This window comes from Petaurus breviceps, unplaced genomic scaffold (genome assembly GCF_028583685.1).
Source record: "Petaurus breviceps papuanus isolate PSGF00001 unplaced genomic scaffold, PetGlider_PUasm1.0 90925, whole genome shotgun sequence".
NCBI classification, from domain to species: domain Eukaryota; kingdom Metazoa; phylum Chordata; class Mammalia; order Diprotodontia; family Petauridae; genus Petaurus; species Petaurus breviceps.
Window position 1 is genome coordinate 33430712 of NW_027187380.1, and position 15133 is coordinate 33445844.

Genomic DNA, 15133 nt, shown 5'->3' on the forward strand with positions numbered 1-15133 from the left:
CTGGAGGGTCAGGAGGACCTTAGTTCAAATCCAGCCTCAGACACTTAACACTTACCAGCTGTGTGACCTTGGGTAAGTCACTTAACCACAATTGCCCTGCCTTCCCCCTCAAAAAAAAAAAAAAGACAAAAAAAAACCCCAAATCAAAATTGACTAAATAGGAAAAAGGAAATATTCCCTAACTTTCATGTCCTAAGGTTCTACTGATAATGCACACAGTTCACAACAGCTACAGGAGATATATGGTTAGCGTTAGTTTGAGTTTTAGTGGATGATCCAGTCAACAGATTTATACTACTTAAGAGAAGGAGAATCATAGGTGGGGTTTCCTCTACTGAACAAGGTTGAACATTCACAACCCTTATCAAAATAATCAGGCAACTAGGTGATGCAGTGTAGTGGGTAGAGCACTAGACCTAGAGTCAGCATTACCTGAATTCAAATCTCAGAAATGTGAACATACATACATATGAACTGTGTGACTCTGGGCAAGTCATTTAACCTCGGTCTGCCTCAATTTCCTCATTTGTAAAATGGGGATAATAATAGTACCCACTTCTCAGGGTTGTGGTGAGAATCAAATGAAGTCATAATATTTTTAAAGTTCCAAATCTTAAAGTGCTATATAAAGGCTAACTATTTTTATCATCATCAAGATACATACTCTCAGTTCTTACACTGGGGTGGAAAACTCCTGGAAACTACCTAATTCCCAACTCAATTCATTCTAAGTGGCATGGTAGGTAAGAGAGTAAGACCTGAGTTCAAGTCTTACGTCAGACACTTTACTATGTGACTCTGGGCAAGTCATTTAACTTCTGTCTGCCTTAATTTCTTCATCTACAAAATGAATATAATAACAGCACCTACCTCATGGGGTTTTTGTGAGTATCAAATGAGATCGTATATGTACAGTGCTTTGCAAGCCTTGAAGCACCATATTATTGCTAGCTTATATGTTTTTATTATTAGCGATAGCTTAGAAAATTGGAGAATACCTCTTACTGGGTTAGGAAAGCTAAATTCAAATGAAGGAATATTCACTGGCTCTCCCTGAAGAAAATCAGATTACTCTCAATGTTCTGTCATAGTGGAAAATTGAACTGACTTATAGTGTTAATCTCAGTATCCTATTATAGCAATATGTTCTCTTAACTTGTATAAATATTATTCCAACCGGTTCAAAATATACAAATTTTGTCTGGTACAGAGCTGAGCATCTTTTGGAAGATATAAATCAAAAACAGTTATCAAAAACAACACTTTAAAAAATCAGGTACAACCTATATTTGCATGCAAAATAAGGAGGCAAAAAAGCTAATTGTCATTTTTATATTCAGGGCATTATTCTGAAAAGCAATATGAGTTATGTTCTTACTGTGTTCCTTTTTTGCTTTTGTTATATAAAATAGAATCCAAAAAAGGAAAATGAATTGTATTGACACAAGAAGTCTGAATGTTAAATATATTTTTGGGAACCCTTCCAGAAAGTTCAAAAAAGTCTTAGAAATTACTTAACACTGTAGCATTTGGATTAAAGTTATAACTTAAGAAGAGTGTTTATCAGACACAAAAAAAGAAAACAAATCAGAAATAAACTTAGGATGAAATAAACTTAGATAGAAATAAACTTAGGACATATCATGCTATATGTAAGGAGGATTTTGTTAGCCTTTTTAGAGTTCAGTTTCTCAGGATCCGTGGCCATGGCAATGTCTAGTTTCCAGGTGTTAGATAATAACTCCCAGAATAGCTCCAAGGATCCTGGATAGTAATTCCTAGAATCACAGAGTCCTGTTTCGACTTTGTCATGAGATATGGGGGTGACATAATTGATATTTACTAGGCTTGCAAAGAATGTGAGCTTAAGGTTGGCAAGATGCCTTCTTTGTTTGTTGCCCTATAAAGCAAGTGGGTTAGTGAGTGAGGGAAACCATAGGGGAATCTGTGTGTGCCTTGACCAGCCCCCATCAAGGCATGAGGGGATTTAGAGGAGGGAACAAGTTGTGCCTGTTTCAGTTAACCCCATAGAGATGTAGGGGTAGTTACCCACCCCCTTCCCTGCCCTTCTCGCCAGCCCCTGAAAGAAGGGTGATTAGGGAATGCTATAGGAGCTGGTACTTCCATTATCAGCAACCTTTCTGAGAAGATTAGATTAGAATAAAGTCAGATTATTAACTCTTTCTGAAGATGTCTGCATGTCTGACCAGATCAAGAATGAACCTGTTATAGAGGTGGAGTCCCCAAACTCCCATGCCTCCTGTGTGTTAATAACACATGCATTCAGACTTATACAACTGTAATAGTAATGGAATTTAAAGATCCCCTGTCTTGGCTTGGTTTTTGGATTGATTGTGTTAAAACACAGAGTTTGTGAATCACATTTGTGGGATGGACTTGTTGATGTGAAAAGAGAGGGCTGGGGGCGGCCAGGTAGCACAGCGAGTAAGAGCACCGGCTCCAGTGTTGAGAAGACCTGGAGATCGAATCCCGGGCTCAGACACTTAGCACCCACCCAGAAACACCTGGCTGTGTAACCTTGAGCAAGTTACTTAACCCCAATTGCTTAGGGGCAGCCAGGTGGCTCAGCAAGTAAGAGCACCGGCTCCAGTGTCGGGATGACCTGGATCAAATCTGGGCTCAGACACTTAGCTTAGCACCACACCCAGAAATAACTGGCCGTGTAACCTTGAGCAAGTTACTTAACCCCGATTGCTTTTTAAAAAATTAAAAAAAAAAAAAGAAAAGAGAGGGCTGAACTGGGAGGAACTGGTGATGTGAATTTAGAGAGACACAAGCAGAGAGAAGGGCAGAAGAATTTTTTGGAAGCAGTATCTTGCAGGCAGAGATGGAAAGGATTGCTGAGGGCCAGTTCAAACTGCTCAGGACTTTTGAGAGCTCCCACCCAGAGCTACCAAGGACTGAGGAGACATGGCTGTTATGCTGGTACTTTGTCTGTCTGTTTTGATGTTGTTTTGCCAGATTCGTCCACTGGTGAAGGACAGTGCTGTTGTTGCAGAGGTTCTGGAACCTTGCTGTTGGTTCAGAGCTCCTGAGACTGTTCTGCAGACAGAGAGTGAATTCTGTCCACTGGTGAAGGACAGTGCTGTTGTTGCAGAAGCCTTGGAACCTTTCTGTTGGTTCATAAGCCCTGAAGAAGGATTTTCTTGTTGTATGTTTACAGAAATCCTGGAAGAGGTTTTTGCTAATGTTTTCAGGGGTTCTAGGACTGTTCTGCAGACAGAGAATGAATTAATGAGGACACTGGCAATGTATCTTGTGGCCTTGCTAAGCTTTGTCTCCCCAGGAGCAAAGATTGCTGAGAACTTGCCTCTGGTCAAGATGAAGAAAAGACCTCTCTTTGGGTGTTAAATGCTGTACTTAAGCTTGTTGTGCTGTAACTCTGGGGTAGATGGCCTATTCAGTTGTGATCCAAGGGTGGGAAACTTTTGACTTTTTTTGGGCTTTGTGATTTGACTAAATGAATGTACTGCCTAGGGGTGGAGTAGTACTTAGAAGAGGGTTTTGGGGATTGACTAAATGAATTATTCTGCCTAGGGATGGAGTAGTACTTAGAAGAGGGTCTTTGGGATTGACTAAATGAATTATAATGTCCATGGAGTAGTACTTGGGAATGATTCAGTTACACTTGGTGAATGCTGTATTTTGAATTATGCTATATTTTCATTTTCTCTGTTCTTAATTTGTCACTGAATAAAATGGAGAGCAGCTATGCTGGTATTTTGAACCTTGAGAAGTTGCCTTTGCTTAGCATTACAACAACTTCAAAGACATCTAGGAAAAATTAAAGTTATTGCAGATCACAAAGACAAGCAACAAACAACCAAAACACAAACAACAGTGGTTTTATGAAACTACTTTGTCAAAGACTTAATTTTGTCTAGTCATATAATAAAACATTAATGTTTTCTGATATCTTAGAGTATATATAAGCATTTGTATGTTAACTTTTAAACGTAAAGGCCTAGTATTTTAGCCTTTTGCATTACTTAATTTCCATAGTCTATAAATCTCAGATGCCAGTTTTTTGCTTTCACATTGTCAACCTCTTCCTCTGCATTCTTCTACTAGGAGTGCAAAGGTGTAGCTTAAGTAATACTAATCATATAAGTAGCACACCCTAAGTGAGTTGCTACATACTTACAGAGGTACAGTTAGAACTCTGGTTTTCTGGCGACTACTCACCAAAAAATATAGGCATAATAGCTCTGTCCCTTTGTTTTCAAATATTTTAGAATTGTAAGCAGCAGACCAGTATGACTATAAGATGTTTTGACTTCAGAATTGAGATTCAAATGCTGTTTTTAGTCCTAGAATACCTATACTGATCACCATTCTAATAAGAATAAACACAAAAAAGTAACATTATCCATCAGTTAACATATAGTAAGTTGTTTTTGTAAGCTGACTATGTGCCAGGCACTGCACAGAAGGGAAGAAAGGATGTCTGCTTTTAAGGAGTCTACATGATTGATCATTGGGAGCCAGAATGTAGAAACATGTAAATGTATAAGTATATACACAATAAATGCAGGGACAAGAGAGAGCATAATCAGGAAAAGCTCTCTGTTCTAACAGAGGTTAAGTCTGAGTCATGGATTCCTTTTGCACTTTGATAAAGCTTAAGGAACTATAGAATAAAGTTTTCAAATGCATAAATCAAAATAAATAGAAAGGATTATAAAAGAAATTTATTTGAATGGAAATAGTTATCAGAATATTTTTTTAAAAACAAGTTCACAGGTAAAAAGCAGGAACTTGCTTGATCTTGTCCCCCAATTACCTCCAATACCTGTAAAAAAATGACTCTAGACAAATTTTAGAGCTACAGAACCCACAAAATGACAGAGTGAAACAAATCTCCTGCTGAAGACAACCTTCCAGGCCGACAGGAAGGGTCTATCACACCATGTGGAATGCAGTCCCTAGTGGACTCACCAGCACTGACTGGGCCAGAACAGGCCTCAGGGGACTGAATCACTGGCAGCTGTGGCAGTTTCCAGACTTCTCAACCCACAAATGCCAAAGAAAAAGTAAAAGGTCAGTGGGGAAACCCTGTTGGACCTGAGTGAGAGAAGAGTGCAGTTTGGTCCCTGACCCCAGGGCTGCAGAGGTGGCAGCAGCAGCAACACAGTCGGTGGCTTCTAGAGCTCCAGATCCACAGATGGTGGGAGGACTAAGTGGCTGATCACAGGGCAATTGCAGGAAACTCTTAGCTGGCACTGAGCCAGGATTCTCTTGCTTTGCCCTGCTTGGATCTGGGTTGCAGTCTTGGGTGGCAGTCCTGGAGTGAGGAGCAATACTGGCATGGCAGAGCTTGTGGTGGTTGTGGAGGAGTCCTCCTCACAGTTCAGAGGTAGGTGCCTAGAAGTAGCTCTGACAACAATGGCGCAAACCCCCAGAAATTTGGGACACAGCACTCTCTGCTCTGGAAGCAGAGTTCTACCATGTCAAAGAGCTCAAAAGTCAAGTAATTTGCTGGGGAAATGAGCAAACAGAGGAAAAGAAATCAAGCTATAGAATCCTTCTTTGGTGACAAAGAAGATCAAAACACAGAACCAAAAGAAGACAACAGAGTCAAAACTCCTGCATCAAAAGCCTCCAAGAAAAATATGAATTGGCCATGGAGGAGCTCAAAAAGGAATTTTAAAATCAAGTAAGAGAAGTAGAGGAAAAATTGGGAAGAAAAATGAGAGTGATGCAAGAAAATCATGAAAAATGAGTCAACAGCTCGCTAGAGGAGACTCCAGAAAAATACTGAAGAAAATAATACCTTAAAAAATGGACTAGGGGTGGCTAGGTCACACAATGAATAGAACACCAACCCTGGCATCAGGAGGACCTGAGTTCAAATCTGACCTCAGAGACTTAACACTTACTAGTCTTGTGACCGCGGGCAAGTCAGTTAACCCCAGTTGCCCATCCTTCCCCCTCACAAAAGCAAAAAAAAAAAAAGACTAACTCAAATGACAAAAGAGGTCCAAACCACCAAGGAGGAGAGGAATGCCTTAAAAAACAGAATTGGCCAGATGGAAAAGGAAGTTCAAAAGCTCACTGAAGAAAATAATTCCTTCAAAATTAGAATGGAACAAATGGAAGCTAATGACTTTATGAGAAATCAAGATATTATGAAACAGATCCAAAAGAATGAAAAAATAGAAGGCAATGTGAAATATCTCATTGGAAAAACTACTGACCTTGAAAATAGAACCAAGAGAGATAATTTAAAAATTATCAGACTACCTGAAAGCCATGAGAACAAAAAAAGAGCCTAGACATCATCTTTCAGGAAATTATCAAGGAAAACTGCCCTGATATTTTAGAAGCAGAGAGTAAAATAGAAATTGAAATAATTCACTGATCACCTTTTGAAAAAGATCCCCAAAAGAAAACTCCTAGGAATATTATAGTCAAATTCCAGAATTCCCAGGTCAAGGAGAAAATATTAGAAGCAGTCAGGAAGAAACAATTTGAGTGTTGTGGAAACACAATCAGGATAACACAAGATCTAACAGTTTCTACATTAAGAAGTCAAAGGGCTTAGAATATGATATTCCGGAGGTCAAAGGAGCTAGGATTAAAACCAAGAATCACCCACCCAGCAAAACTGAGTATAATGCTTGAGAGGAAAATAGGATTACTCAATAAAATAGAGGACTTTCAAGTATTCTTGATGAAAAAACCAGAGCTGAACAGAAAATTTAACTTTCAAATACAAGAAGCAAGAGAAGGTAAACAGGAAAGAGAATCATTAGGAACTCATTAAAGTTGAACTGTTTATATTCCTACATGGAAAGACGGTATTTATAACTCATGAGACTTTTCTCAGTATTAGGATAGTTGAAGGGAATACATACACACATACATATACACACATATATATGTACATACACCTATACATACATATGTACCTATACGCATAGGTACATATGTGTGTACATGTATACATAGAGTTTACAGGATGAGTTGAATATGAAGGGATGATATCTAAAAAATAAAATTAAGAGGTGAGAGAGGAATATATTGGAAGAAGGAGAAAGGGAGAAATAGAATAAGGAAAAATATCTCTCATAAAAGAGGCAAGAGAAAGCTGTTATAATGGAGGGGAAGAGCAGGGAATGAGTCAACCTTAGATTTGGCTTAAGGAGGAAATAACATATACACTCAATTGACTATCTTACCCTACAGGAAAGTAGGGGGGGGGGAATAAGGGGAGGGCAGATTGGGGGAGGGGGCAGTCAGAAGCAAACACTTTTGAAAAGGGACAGGGTCAAAGGAGAAAATAGAATAAATGGGGGGTGGGATAGGACGCAGGGAAATATAGTTAGCCTTTCACAATACGACTACTATGGAAATGTTTTGCATAACTACACATTTATAACCTATATTGAATTGCTTATTTTCTCAGTGGGGGTAGGTGAGGAGGGAAGAAGGGAGAGAATCTGAAATTCAAAGTTTTAAAAACAAATGTTAAAAAAAATTTTTCACATGCAGCCTGAAAATAAGATATACAGGCAATGGAGTATAGAAATCCATCTTGCCCTACAAGAAAGTAAAGTGAAAGGGGGAAGAGTAGGAATGGGGGGAATATAAGAGAGGGAAGACTGGGGGGAAGGGGTAATCACTATGCTTGCTATCTTGGGGAGAGATGGGGAGAAAATTTGGAACTCAAAATCTTATGGAAATGAATGTTGAAAACTAAAAATAAATATTGAGCCATAAAAAAGGGCAGAATAGTAGCCATATAACAATTTCCTTCCAAATATACATGCCTGTTTATTCCACAAATTGAAAATAAATTTAATTTAAAAAAATAGCTCACATACTGAACTTAAGAACCCCTGTGTAAACTGTAGAAAGTTGTGTTTGAAGAAGAACACAATGGATTTTTTGAAGTAGAGGTGAATGAGGGCTGCATTGCAGGCATGGAAGATGACCAGGGTTTCAGCACAGAGACAAGTGAATAGAAGATTGTATTTGAGGAAGCGAGAAGGCCACTTTGGCTACATTGTAAAATGTAGGAAGAAAAGTAATGTATAATAGTCTGAAAATATAGGTTAGAGTCAGATTGTGAAGGACATTAAAAGCCAGAGAGGTATATATTTTATCCTAGAGGCACTAACCACTGTAGATCAATAGCAGAAGGACAGGGTCAGATCTGTACTTTTGGAAAATCATTTTAACAAGCTTAATGATAATGAATTGGAGATGGGAGAAATTTGAGGCAGGGAGAAAAATTAGAAAGTCATTATAAATAGTCCAGGTAAGGGCCTGAAATAAAGGGGTAGCTAAGTGAGTGAAGAAAGGTAAGAAATGTGGAGTTAACAGCAAGATTTAGGATGAGAGAATGAGTTGAGGAAAATACCAGTGGAAGAATGGTGGTATCGTCAAAAGAAATAGGAAAGTTTGGTAGAGGGCTGGATTTAGGGGGAAATAGTTCTATTTTTGACAGTTGAGTTTGAGATGGTAGTTGATGATATGGGGCTGGAACTCAGGAGAAAGACTAAGAATTGAATTTATGTAGATCTGTGGGTTATCTGCATACATGTGAAAATTAGGCCCATGGGAACTGATGAGATCACCAAGAGAGAGCATGTAGAGAAGAGAGAATGTGACCCAGGACAGAACCTTACACTATACTCACAGTTAAAGGGCATGATAGAGAGAATACATCTGCAAAGGAAACTGAGGAGCAGTCAGGTAGGTTGATATAATTTATCATTCAACTCAGCAAACATTTTTACATGCAAAGTACAGTGCTAGTAATTCTAGGATCAAGCAAGATACCAATTCTTTCTCTAAGGAGTTCACAAATTTTTATCAGGTTCACAAGAGATGACCTCCTAGTAATAAATTATTATAATGTACTAATTAGCTAATGCACATTGCTTTATTTTATCCTCAAAACAGTCCCAGCTAGTAGGGAGTACAGATGGCACTGGTTCTGTTTTAAGAATGAAGACACATAGGCAGGTGACAGTTAATTGATCCTAGGATCAATAATAGATCTAGAATGCTTTCATTTGAAGCAACAGAATTCTTTTAATAATACTGAAATATTAATTTCCAAATTTCTAGTTGCTACTTTCAGACCTCAGTGGGCTTAGACTAGAACCTGTCCTGCGTGCCAGCCATCAGGGAGTCAGGTTTGGTTTTGCTGGCTATTCAAGAATTTTAATAGTTATACAAATGAGAATGGGACTTAAAGTAGTCTACCTTCAGGTGAAGCCTATGAAATAGTGTAGCGCCAATGCAATATTCACAGTGCCCATGATTACTATAAATATACCTGCACAGTGCTCGATTTCAAAATATAACAGATTCTTTATATAGAAGGCAGAGTACCAAGAAACCAAATCCCCAAATCAGTAAGCCAATTCCATCATAGTAGCAAAGAAGCTAATAAGCCATAACAGCACAGAAAGCCACAGCATCTTTTAGCCTTCCCACAAACCAATATTTTTACTTACAAGCCTGACTGACTCCCTGGGATGCTTTCCTCCTTCCATTCTAGCTAGCTCTGACTCCCAGCTTCCTGTGGGCTCTGCTCCTTCCTTCAGCAAACTCCTCCCACTGCAGACTCCATGTGATTACATTCAGCCTATTAGGGGGCAGCATACATTTTCTTTTTTTTTTTTTTTTGCCTTTTTGGAGGGCAGTTGGGGTTAAGTAATTTGCCCAAGGTTACACGGCAGGTTTTTTTGTGTGGGTGTTAAGTGTCTGAGGCCAGAACCAAACTCAGGTCCTCCTGACTCCAGGGCCAGCACTTTACTCACTGTGCTACCTAGCTGCCCTAGCATATATTTTCAAAGCAGGGAAGGTCTTCAAATTACCCTAGGCTTATTAAGGGGCAGGGAAGATCTTCAAATTACTGTTACCATTACTGATAGTTAAGGTACAAGAATGGGCAACATCCACAGGAGACTAGCATATAACATTAGAAGTATCAAAGCTGTCATGAGGAGTGGTGTGTCGAAAATATGGTGGTAATTCAGAACCACATTATTGCCACCAGAAGTTTAAGATGATTATCCTCAACAAGTTCAGATTTAGTGACCAATGTAGATTGTACAAGGAAATAGTAGGAAGTGAAACACATCAAAAGCTCACTATCTTGCATGGACTGACAGCAGACAGTCTCAATTCTACAAACCCCAAACTGAATAGATCTCAGAGAACTCAACCAATAAATTTTGACCCCATTTTCACATATTGAATCACCCAAAGACATAATTTATCATAAAAATTTAAGCTCAGTATTTTTTTTAAAAAGCTGCACCAGTGCCAAATACTTATAATCTCTAAGCTACTGGGAACAAAAAGCCTTTCGAAATATAGAGATTTAGCAAAGTAGATAAAAATCATATGGGAACAAAATGAGGTATGTGTCATTCCCTGATGTCCTGTTTTACTAAGGATGCTTTCAGCAACCTTACAGAGATCACACTCTTAATAATTTCATTCAACTACAGAAAGTAGCTATTTTATCCATCTCTGCAATAGAATATTAAATATAAAACAATAATTACAGAGAGCTGTTTGTCCCAAGACCATTTCTATCTGAACGCCATTGAAAAAGATGAGAATCAGTTTAATAATAAATAATTACAATAATAATAGCAATGTGAGTTTAATGATAACAATTACGATAATAACTAACATTTGTCAATAGTCAATAAATATTAAGAACCTACTATGTGTCAGGCTCTGTGCTAAGGACTGAGTATACAGATAAGAAAAAGATAATCCCTGCCCTTAAGCAGTTTACAGTCTGATGTGTGTGTGTGGGGGGGGGGGGGGGTGGGTTTTAGCTGAACAAAAGGAAGCTGAAAAGAGGTAGCTTTTCAGGGGCATAATGTTCCTGGAAACCAGGCAGAGCTGTTAATGAAAAATGAGTTACCTGTAAAGCTCTTAGCCCTCTATAAAGGAAGATTTTGGGAGGAGTCTATTGCTTCAGCTTCTATCCCTCCAGTCAGAGTAGAAAAGGCAGCTGGGGGACTGAGATGTTTAGTATCAAAGCTGAGTCAGTCTGGGAAAGCCTTGATTTGTAAATTGTTTAAAATTTCACATTGTTTTACATACATCTGTCACTTGATCTTCACAACAAATCCATGAAGTATTTAGTCTATGTATTGCTATAACCATTTTACAGGTGAGGAAACTGAGGTTCAGAGAGGTAAAATAATTTATTTGCCTGTGATAGCTCAGTCATTATAGGTAAGAGGCAGATTTTGAAATCAGCTTTTCCTGACTCCAAGTCTAGCATACTATCCATGCTTATACCTTACTGAAATACAAGGTTCTCTGCTCTGAATTTTTCTCCTTGCCTTTCAGGATGAAGAGCCAAACTCTGACAGTAAGAAGATGCCACTACTAGCTGAACTACAAGAAGATGGTGAGTAGTAGAAAGTGAGAATGACTTCCTATAATAACAGGATTTAGAGCCAGAAGAAATCTTAGCAATTATCTTGGTCAGTCTCCTTTCACAGATAAGGAAATTGAAGAATCAAGAGGTTATATGACTTGTTCATCTGTAAAATGAGCTGGAGAAGGAAATGGCAAACCACTCCAGTATAATTGCCAGGAAAACCCCAAATGGGGTTATGAAGAGTCAGAAAACTGAACAACCACCACCACTGATTCCAAACCCAATACTCTTTGCACTTCACAAAGAAGCTACCTACCATTTTAATCTTAAAAAAAAAAAAAAGCTGCAAAGTCATACAACTCTGCTCTTCTGTTCCTTGCCTTGGGAATCTCATTGGAATAGAAATAGTCCTCAAGCATTTATTAAGCACCTACTATGTGCCAGGCACTTGCCCCAGTACTGGTAAAACAAAGACAATTACTGAAACAGCTCTTCCTCCCAAGGGGTGTACATTCTTTAGGGGATGCAGAATTCAGCAGAGGAATAGTTATTTACTACAGTAGAGACCATATGGCAGCTGCTGACATTTAAGGTGTTATTGCTTTAAGTGGGAGGAGCTTCGGGAATGTGGATTGGATGGGAATTGTAGAGAAGGGCCAAGAAATAAAGTTTTACCATAAGCTTCAGAATACTGAGGCAAAGCATTTGCTTAACCAGCATAATATATCTTGGTAATTCACTACATCTTCCTGCTTTTCCTTGTCATGCAACAACATCCACCTCCCCTGTACTGTTTACCTCCATTTTTACCAATCTGTAATATGAGTACTTGCCCCAGGATGAAATCTCTATAGAAAGTTAAAGATCAGCTTTCCTAAGCACCATTTTTGCTCAGTCCCTGTAGTCCTACAGTCTGTTCACCATATAACTGTTGATATGATTTTCCTTAAGCAGTAATTATCCTCCTCAACAAATGCCAGTGGCTATTACCATTCCAGCTTACCTTTCTAGCCTTATTACATATTACTCTCCCTTTCAGGGATACAACAGTCTATCCAAACTGGCCTTATTGTTCCCTCTTCCATCCTATGTGCTGGCTGTTTGACTCATTCATTTTAGAATTAGCCTTCTACATGAAGCCCTTCCTGATACCCTCAACTCACAGAGCAGGCCTGTACAACATATGCCCACTTCAGGCCAACCAAAGGATTTCTGGTGTGGCCTCAAAAAAATGTAGGGTTACCACAGTGCATTCTCTCCTGTTTGTCACATGACCTTTGGCAACAAACCATCATCAGTCTGTCTCTAGTCTAACCTACGTGGCTGGAAGTTTAGTCTGTTTCAGTTTTGGCCCCTGCCTACTGCCAGGTTGTTGTTAAGAGAGCCTCACTTAAATCCAGTTCACACATTGCCTTCATGATGTCATTGGTCCTCTTCCAAATCAAAGGACAAACCACAGTGCCTTATCCCCAAGTTATCTTGTATTTATTTTCTTAATACCTGTATATGTATCTCTCCTCATCCCTCTCCCCCATTGCAGTCCCTTCAAAACAGGGACTTTCACTTTTGTCTTTGTATTTCCCACACACTGTGCCTGCCACAGACCAGGTGTTTAATGCTTGCTTGCTGACTGATTTCACCTTGTTTTGTAAATAAAAGATTTCTCCTCTATGAACATTTCTTGAACAATCTTTTTAAAACTACTTTTCATGGTTGTTTTAGAACTTAAGACCCCAGGGGAGGAAATTCCTCATTTCTGAGTAGTTTATCAGTCTTCTCTTTAGCCTGGGGGGTCTTAACTCTTAGGAGAAGAATCAAGGGAGAGGCAGAGGCAAACCAAAAACTCAGACCTAACGTTGGTGAAAGGAAATCTGGCTCCACTGGGTTGTTGATAGGAGCTATGAATTCAAGCCTCTTTCCTTAATTCAAAGGCATAGAAATGGCTAACTTTAAATTTGCAACTGGCAGCAGCAATGGAAATAGAAGGCTTCAGGAATGCAATAACCTAGGCATCTGTGTTCAGTGTAGAGTCGGGATAAAACAATCCTTCAGTCCTGGGGGTCTAGGGCAAGGCTGTCATTTTCTGTAAATACAAACCACTGAAGAAGGCCTAGGAGTGATGCAGGTTGAGTGTTTATAAGAGGAAGTAAGGAAGGGACTCAGGCACTCCCACTGGAGAATGCTTGCTTTCAGAGTGGTTCATTTTCCCTGCTGGGCCTGTGAGCTGAGGCTGTGGATTCTGAGGCTGTGGTCTCTGGAATCTGTTACTTCTCTATAAACAAAGGCTGCTGGAAGGGAAAGTCAGGATTGAAAAAGGAAAAAAAGCAAATATTTGATAGGGATCACCAGAGAGATGATGGGGGGAAAATCTCTGCAGGTCATTCTTTTTTTCTTTTTTTTTTTTTTTTGCCATTTTTTTTTTTGGAGGGCAATTGGGGTTAAGTGACTTGCCAAGATCACAGGGCTAGTTTTTGTGTTAAGTGTCTGAGGTCAAATTTGAATTCAGGTCCTCCTGACTCCTGGTCTGGTGCTCTATTCACTGTGCCACCTAGCCACCCCTCTGCAGGTCATTCTTAAGTCCTTCTGGACTGTTTGGAATATAAATACATACACACACACGTGTGTATATATATATATATATATGTATATATATATGTGCATATATATATAGAGAGAGAGAGAGAACTGGTTCTTTAGTGTCAATTGTTACATTTTCACTGTGAGCATTTAAAATCAGGGTTTGGTTTTGTCAGTTGTCTAGACTTAAGAATATGTTGATGCAAATTAAACTTTAGAATGTGTTGTGAGATTTTTTTTTTTCTGGAGAGCTAGTTGTTGAACATTTCTTTATAAGCACACCACCATAAGCCCACATTATTCTCAAACACACCTTGGGTAGATGCTTTGTTTTCTGAGTCTTTATCTGAGCTGTCCCAACTAAGCATTCTGGTCTCATGAGTCTTCCTCCTATGACAGAGTAAATATGAGGGAAGTTAATGATTTTAGTTGTCAGAAGAAAATATCAGTGGGGCCCCACAGCTCCTCTTTTGTATTCAGCTAGGCCTGGGTAGATAATTGATTTATGTCACCAACATGACTTACCCAAATATCTCCCCTGATTTCAAATGAGGCTGGAAGAGAAAGTTCCTTTGATGGTCTCTGTAGGCCTCTTGTCATTGAAACTACATGATCTGGCAGGATTGATTATGTTTATGTGTCACTTATTATACTGTGCTTGATTAAATTAAAGCCTTTTGTAAGGATTTGTGATATCTGACTCAAAAATTGGGGAGCTAGAGGCAATGTGGTTACCTACTAGAAAGATTTGGAGTCAGAGGACCAGGTTTGAATCTGAGGGCTGCCATTATTAGTTGCATGATCTTAGGCAAATAATTGGTCTTCTTTAAGCCTCAGTTTGCTCATTTGTAAAATGAGAGGGTCAGACTAGATGAATTCCAAAGCCACTGAAGCTGTGTATTCATAATTCCACGAGTCAACACAGATCTGAAATGTAACTCACTGCTACCCTAAGCAAGTGGTCTACACTAAATACATAATATAAGGTCAGTTAGTTTCCTTCTCGTTTTTATTAACTCCTTAAGTTTATTGGAAAATACAACTGGATGAGCTAGAAAAATCTTTTCCTAATGGTTTGACTCTATAGGATTTTTCGTGGCTTTGATGGTAATCAACAAAAAGAAGCCAATCTTCATCTCTCTTCTCCAGGAATTTTTTCTGGCTTTC

The 15133-nt window shown here is 38.9% G+C and overlaps 1 protein-coding gene across 2 annotated transcripts in view; it reads left to right on the forward strand.

Annotated features, from left to right (window-relative positions):
• The window catches only part of MXRA7 (matrix remodeling associated 7), a 44547-nt gene that overhangs the window by 8244 nt on the left and 21170 nt on the right, over nucleotides 1-15133 (forward strand). For both annotated transcript variants that reach the window (XM_069076769.1, XM_069076768.1), the window contains exon 2: nucleotides 11356-11416. In XM_069076769.1, the coding sequence (XP_068932870.1) occupies nucleotides 11356-11416 (61 nt within the window). The remainder of the gene's footprint in view (nucleotides 1-11355; nucleotides 11417-15133) is intronic.